The sequence below is a fragment of the Protopterus annectens genome, chromosome 10.part0 (assembly GCF_019279795.1).
Source record: "Protopterus annectens isolate FY-2018-M chromosome 10.part0, PAN1.0, whole genome shotgun sequence".
Lineage (NCBI taxonomy): Eukaryota > Metazoa > Chordata > Ceratodontiformes > Protopteridae > Protopterus > Protopterus annectens.
In genome coordinates, this window is record NC_056744.1 from 73,821,621 (window position 1) to 73,829,443 (window position 7,823).

A 7,823-nucleotide genomic window follows, 5' to 3' on the forward strand; every position below is an offset into this window, starting at 1 on the left:
TTTCCAGAGATGCTACTTCCCTCTGACTGGCTGGAACATTGAGGATTTTCTTCAGAACTGTTGGAGGGGTCAGGGAAAATGTTATCCACTAATCTTTTGTGATAGCCAGGCGCTCTGGTGCAGGGATAGATGATCGTTGACTGCAACCAGAGAGGGACAGTTGGGCCTCCTTTCAGGAGAGCTAATAGAGCCTATCTGAGAAAGAATCTCTAGATCACTGGTTCTGTGGACCACATCTGCCATGAGGTCGGCATCTTGGATTCCAGTTTCTCCTCTGCCCTGGGGGAACAATCTCCATGTAACTGCTGGAAAAGACTCTGGGACTTCTTAAACCACATCTTTCTGCCACCTTGTTCATTCCTAGAGAAGGACCTTTGAGGGGTAAAGAAACTATACACCCATGGCAGACAAGGTCTTTCTCCCTTGTTCGCACATGGAGGGTGTAATCCTAACCTTGGGGCCAAAAATACAAGATCCATCAAAGGACACATTGACAAAAGAAGACTTAAATCGTTCCACAAAATTACATAAGTGCATCCAGGCATGTTTCCTGATGGCTCTGCCTGAACCTGCTCCTGTGAGGTACTTTCTGCAGCACAGGAGATCAACCACTTGGATGAATTTTTGATAGATTGGAGGGTGACCAGCTGTAAGGAAATTCTATTCCCATCCTTGGAGGACATAGACCCAGAAAGATATTTGATAAGATCCTTGATCAGATCCCTTTGCAGTCTCGTAAAATGTGGCAAGTAATTCAGTGACCTAAGTGCAAATGTCACCGAAGCATAAACATGCTTCCCAAATCTGTCCAGTGCTCCTGACTCCCTTTTAGGAGGATGGAGAGAGGAAGTCTGCTCTGATAGTTCTTTTCTTGTAGTTGTAGTAACAACCATGGCACCAACAGGAACTCCCTTACTCCAGTGTTTAAGGTCTTTTGGGGGTGGAGGGGGCAAGAATCATATCTGGTCTCTTAGGTATTGACTCAACAGTGTCCAGCTCCTTCCATGCCCGCTGATAGACTAAGTCAACAAGCTCGTTGGCCGGGGGTTACCCAAGAAGTAGATGGGTTAGACCCAAAAGTATCCAGATCATCAATTCCTCTTGGGAGGGGGTATCTGAAGACCAACCACCTCTTTGTTACAAGAACTCCAGGATGTCTCCAAAGGAGATATCGTCAGGTGGTGATCTGGGGGCCCATCCCCTTCATCCAAATCAGTGTCCTCTGTGAGAGATTTCCTGAGGAGAATCTAAGTGCCTCCTTTTGCACGTTGTCTTGTGAGGGACACCCTCAGTGGGGTGTTCTGAGGAAGTATTGAAAGAGATTACAATGTCCTGATGGACTGGCTGGAGGCATGCTCAGGCTAGCTGTCTCAGTGGAAGAGATAATCGAGACTCAGGACACAGAACAGTATGAGGTAGGGTTGCCTGATCTGATGGGAGTTAGGGATGTTTGTTCTCTAGGCACAAAGAGGACTCTCTCCATAACCTCATAAATGGAACACCTAAGAGAAAAAGAAGACTAATCTGAAGCTGAAAACTCTTGGATCATCAGCCCCTGTAACCCTGTCAGCACCCCACCAGAGGAGGGAGTCCGACCTGAGCTATCCAGTGCCAAGGGGTCGAAATGGCTCCGAAAACTTTGATGTTGACTCCAAGCCCCTGGATCCAGCACCGATGCTTTGGCTGTGAGAGTTCTCCAGCACTTCAGTGCCAGTTAACTCAGGGGGACCATTGGAGTTGAGGAAACAGCATTCTTCAGATTCAGAGTAGACAATCTCAGGGATCTCAGATCTGACAGCTCAGAAACAGAAAGATTGATCAGAGGAGGAGATATCAAAGAGGAGGTAGTTGCACATCAGCTGTCAGGACTAGAACGGGTTGGAGCTGGGAGAACCCCCTTCTGTATCTGTGCTCTGAGGAACTTCCTCATCATCCTGTCCACATCTGCTTTGGAAAGGTATCTGGAAGATTGAATTGAGGAGATAGTGGAAGGAGGTCTAGAATGCCTTCAAGGTGACTCCTCTAGGAATGGAGAGGGGAGCCTGGATGTAATAGGATCCAATGGGAATGGAGAGGTATGAATCCATGGAGATCTTGCCCTTCAAAGTGTCAGATCCATGGGTCCGACTTTTTTTAGAACCTTGAAAGAGAACTCCGATGAGGGAGCTGATGTTGAAGGAAGTTACAGAGACTTTTTTTGAGGCTGCTTGTCTTTAGCTTGAGGATCACCTTTAGCCTTTTCAGGCTTCTTAATGGTTTGAGCCCCAGCCATGGAGGAAGAGGATTTAGAAGGCATGAGACCCCGGAGAATCAACCTGTTTTTATGATCAGTCAAGGACCTAGACTTTAGACCAGAGCAGATATCGCAGTCTATATCAAGGTGGCTGGACTCGGACAATAAGCACTTTCCCTCTGGGCATCAAAATTTGGGATCTTATGCCCACAGGAAATGCACTTCTTAAACCCAAAAGTTTTTTTCTGACATCTTAACAAGACTACTAAAAAAAAGGCAGTAACAACAAAATCTTAGCAAAAAGGCCAAGACGCAGTAAAAATTGCACTATCCAACTATACCAACAGAGAGACAAGACTTTTTTTTTTAATACATAAAGGAAAGAGAAAATTTATGAAAGGAGAAAAACTACCAACAATCGTAAAAAAAGTGCTTGAGGAGTACAAAGGAGTACCAACAGTGGTAAGAAAGAAGTACTGAAAAATGGTAACTTAGGCCTGAGAAAGGGAGAAGATAAAAAAGTAAATTATGGGAGGGAGGAAGAAGATAGAATACCAAAAATCTAACAACTCATAAAACCCAATTAGTAAGAGGAAATACGAAGATTACACCAAAAATGCTCGATAGCTAGGAATCCGCATCTGAAACCTACTAGCAGCAAACGAGGTCTGAGATACATTAGGTTGATAGGGCATTATGGGTAAAGGGAGGAGCTCAAGAGTTGTAGGATGCTATGATTTGGAAGAAGCATCCGAGATGGATCTGATTCTTGGATCTGAACCCATCAGTTAAGGAATGAATGAAAATGACATCAGTTTTAAGGCAACCCATGCAAAAGCACGTTACAAACTGTGTTCCCACTTACACCGACTGCTCTCTGTTCTTTTCTTAACTCAGTTCTCCTCCTAAATGTGAAAAACAGCTTGCATGTTTTCAGAAAGCAATATATTTTATTCTTAAGAAAAAGTGCACTAGCTACCTTCAAATAAAACTAAACTGTGCACTGTTCTATTAAATACATAAAAGTGTTAAGTCCTTCAGGAAACTGCTTTGGTTTTTTTTTTTTTTTTCATTGCCATAGACTGTGAGAGAAGATTGATCTAGGTATGCATTTCATTTGTGATTCTTGTGTTATAAGGCTGGGATGAAGACTGCCATCAACTAAAAATCCAGGACACGTGACTAATGGTGCTTATGGATAGTATCTGTATCAAGGTGGAAGATCAAACTAAAAGCAAACATGCTAGTTTATGCTTAATTATTTAAATCAGCCACACTCATTAAATACACCAGAAACAGAAAATGCATGGTTTTGGCAGACTGGTCTTTTGTGCCTTGTTCAATTATTGCATTAATTGGGGGGGCAGGAAGAACAGACAGAAAACTTAAGTTTATGAGGAAACACTTGCTATGCAGTTTTCTTCTGTTTCATGTCCCAACTTCCTTTATAAAGAACAGTATTGCTTTTACAGCTGGAAGCTTGTTAATGCACTTTTTCCAGTGTCCTAGATGACATAGGAGAACATGAAACCAAATATTGATTCTTTGGGGGCACCATTTAATAAATGTACCTATTCAGATTTAAATAATTGCTCATTATACAAGTTGTCCTGTCTAGGGGTTTAATATCTGCAGTTTGACATTGATCTCATTTGCTTTTTGGTCTGGAATAGTCAGAAGTTAACAATCATGTAGGATAATTTAGTCAAGTCACTGCTGAACTGTTTAAATAAAATAAATTGTGCCCAGCTTCTTGGTATCTTACTGTTTTGGTTGTTAGTCCCTTCTTTCATCCACATCCTCCACACTATGTACCAGCTGCATGTGTGCACAATGAGGAAAAGTGTAGTCCATAGACCAATTACCACTGTGGCATGGAAGCAGCCAGTGTGATGCGCAGTAAAAGTAGTAATCTGCTGCAAAGGAGCCCAGTGCTTCCCATAGACCAATATTAACATGGAAGGCCACACCCTTTGTGTACCTCCATTTAACCCCATGTGCTCTTGATCTGTAATGCAAGCCATGGAATGTGCCCTGTAGTCCATCAGCGCAAGTATTCTTGCTGTTGGCCATGTAGCCGGCATGAATGTACGGTAAAGAGAACCATGTCGAATACAGAGCTAAATCAGGATTAGAAAGCTAGGAATGTACAAGAAGCACACAAGTGACCCAGTAGCACAAAATTCATCAGACTAACTAAATTAACAGTACACCACTGAAATGTATAGAACATATGGGAGGGATGGGCTTGTTCATATGGTTCTTGTGCATGATTCATTAAAAGCTGACATGAAAATGACTTAGTCACATACTGAATTCAAACCAGTCAGCATTTATATATCATTGTACATCACAGTGTAGGCACTGGCATCTTTAAAAAGTCAAGCACATGCAGTGTTATTGCAAGAAGTAGGTTATAAGATATTCATGGAGTGTCAGTTCCATTTTTGGGGTCAAGCAGTGGCAGGTGGGCTGATGTAAGAGTAATATTCACACTTCACATTACAGGGTCGGTTTGTGGTCAGGATATATATATATATATATATATATATATATATATATATGTGAGTGTCAGTACATTTTGCTTTTGTGTGTACACTGCAGTTGATGGTAGCATACAGACTGCAGGTCATAGCCGTGCTGTTCTGCATCTGTCAATTAGGAGATGGCTGTTTACACAAAGTCCTTCTGAGAGCCAGTGCTACAGCAGGTGAAATACAGCTGTGGTGGTATGTTGTCTGCAAACAACATGTTCCTGTGGTCTCATTATCTCGTAAATTCAGTGCTGTCCATGTGGCTGGTGTGACTATAACTGCAGTCGCTGTTTCTGCCTCTAGTTCATAAGTATTACAAAAATGTGCATCATATTACTGGGATTATGCAACTTGCTCATCTGTTTTGCAGAAACACTGCTGACTGTGTCCCTTTGTAGAATGCTGTAACATCTCTTGCACCTTCTTCCTACAGTCTCTGTCTGTGCTCTGTAATGAGCAATCCTGCATGCCTTTAGTGCACTATTTGTAGTGAATACCTGGTCTATGAATTTCACCCTACAGTTTATAGAGAATATATAGTTAAGTTGTTAAAGTTTTATGTTTTAGTTTGTGTTGGTAAAAATATTATGAAACATTTGAATTTTTTAAGAGGTACACTGTTGTGATAAAGATAAGGAACAATAAAGGCATCTTATGAGCTGCTGACCTTGAGCAGCTGGCAGCTGCTTTAAGCACATAAAACTGGCTGGGTCCAATAATATACCTTGCATTCCTTTGGTTGTAAGATGCAGTGATATTTATTTTATAAAAATAACATCTCTTAGGTTTGTATATATTGTGGGGTTTGTCATAGTCATTTGACATTAAGAAGTGTGATTCAGGATTTTAGAACCCTCTTAAATGTGACAAAAAACACTGACAAGTGGATGGTGACCATTTGTCCAGTCGTCAGTGTTTTTTTGTCTTTAGTGAGTTGGTTCGTGGAGTGGTGATTTTGGAACCCTCTTAAATGTGTAACATTTATTGTTATTATTATTGACAGGCAATGAAGGTAAAACTGCAGCCACCATCTGCATCAGAGCTATCACCATTTAACCCCATTCTACCCCCTTCTGCAGTCACACAGGTCATGTTACTAGCAAACCCACTAAAGGTAAGCTCTTTATTAATATTATACTATTAGGATTTTTTTTTTGCTGGCATCTAACAAGTTGTTAAAGTCTACAGATTCACCCAGTCAGTTGTTTTGCATTAATTGTCCAGAAAATTACCAATAAACTTTTATATATTTAACCAGCTAAACCATTTCCTCTGCAGTCTGTCGCTTTGGCAGACATAAACTAGTTGGACTGATCAGCCATCACAAACGATACATTTACTTTTACAAAGCAGGAAGAATCTTTTTCAGAATGTAAGGATGAAAAAGCAGAATGAGTGAAGTGTTTACAGACTAATTTTTCTCTATATACACTCGTAGATAAGTTTGAAAAGTATTGTAAAATTGTTTCATGAAAACAACTGATACTATTTCCCTCCGCTCATCTGTATAACAGATCATTATTCCTCTCCAGAAAGTTGAATAACTGTGTCGCAGAACATGTTAACAAATTTTTGATTCCAGTCTTCAGGGAAAAGCGCACCATTGAAATGACACCCAATTTTGAATGCATGCATTCCATAGCAAACCATGTACAGCCTTTCACATTAGTAGTATAAAATGTCAGTGGTTTTGCGTGGAGTACACTAACCTTTGATGCTGGGCTGCATGCCTACCCCAGATGTTTGAATTCATCTCCTAGTATTGACACTACAATACTACAGCATAGTTGGGGGGGGGGGGGTTCATACCAGAGGTGCCATCCTTTGGACATAGCTCATGTTGAGAACACAAGACTTAAATGAGATTACTTTAAAAAAAATGGAGTATATATCAGTAAAAGAGATGTTTGGAAATATATACCTGGGTATGAAAAAATAATCACCCACATTATTAAAATACAGTTACACTTCAGAAATGTACATCCAGGTATTTTCAGGTGAAATCTCTCACCATTTCTTCCAACATACATGTATAAGTTACCCCGAACCACAGACGTGCATATGGATCTTTGATATCATCATAGTATTAAACGTCTGTGTAGTACCAGCTATGTGCATCTCCTTTCATTCTGTGAAACATTTACTTATTTAAGAACTGCTAACTACAGATCTGAAGTTCTTGTTTTCATTTGATCTTCAACCTGTTGGAATACGGATCCAGTACGGATATGACTCGGACGCATTTTCCAACATCGGATCCGAGCTCCAAGCTCCTACCCTACCCATAATGCCCCTGTCTCCCTCCCCCCTCAGATCTCATTTGTCACGTATACAGTCAGCATCATGGTCTGTTTGCTCCAATTTCCTGGTAAGTGAATTTAATATTTTTTCTGGCCTTTCTTTTCTCTCTTCTACCTCATTAGCCTTTTACCATTAGTTCTGTGCCATACCCTACCTTGCGCTGAGACGTCGGTCCTGTAATCCAAAAAAAAAGGTCCCTTTCTTTTCTTTCTTTCTCCTTTCCCTAGTGTATAAGTGTGTGTGTGTGTGTGTGTGTGTGTGTGTGTGTGTGTGTGTGTGTGTGTGTGTGTGTGTGTGTGTGTGTGGTCCATTACCATGGCTGAGACCCCCAAGCCAAGTTTTTGAAAGTGCACAGAATGTGGCCATAAGCTCCCCCCTTCAGATGGCCACACTCTTTGTGTTGTTTGTCTGGGTGTCCCACACCTGGACACCTCCTGTTTGATCTGTGCAGACTTCAACCCACACTCATTGATCAACAGGAGGAACAAATTGATCTTGAAGGGTCTCCTTCCTTCACCTTTCTCCGAGGCCTCTACTTCTGATTCTTCCTCCAGCCTGGCCTCTGGGACTCAACCTCCCACCAAGAGGGCTGGGGATGGGGAGAAGCACCGACATAAAGAGCGGGATAGGCCAAGGAAGTGGTCCCCTGACTGTGCTTCCTTGGCTAAGCCCCCAGCTACGTCTCTCCCAGATCTCAGCTCGGGCTCCCCTCGACTCCAGTCACCCCGTTTCTCCCATAGCTGGTGGTCCCTCAG

The 7,823-nt window shown here is 41.8% G+C and overlaps 1 protein-coding gene across 2 annotated transcripts in view; it reads left to right on the top strand.

Moving 5' to 3' along the window:
• The window catches only part of GGA3 (golgi associated, gamma adaptin ear containing, ARF binding protein 3), a 992,054-nt gene that overhangs the window by 799,141 nt on the left and 185,090 nt on the right, over positions 1 to 7,823 (top strand). For both annotated transcript variants that reach the window (XM_044085033.1, XM_044085034.1), the window contains exon 16: positions 5,771 to 5,881. In XM_044085033.1, the coding sequence (XP_043940968.1) occupies positions 5,771 to 5,881 (111 nt within the window). The remainder of the gene's footprint in view (positions 1 to 5,770; positions 5,882 to 7,823) is intronic.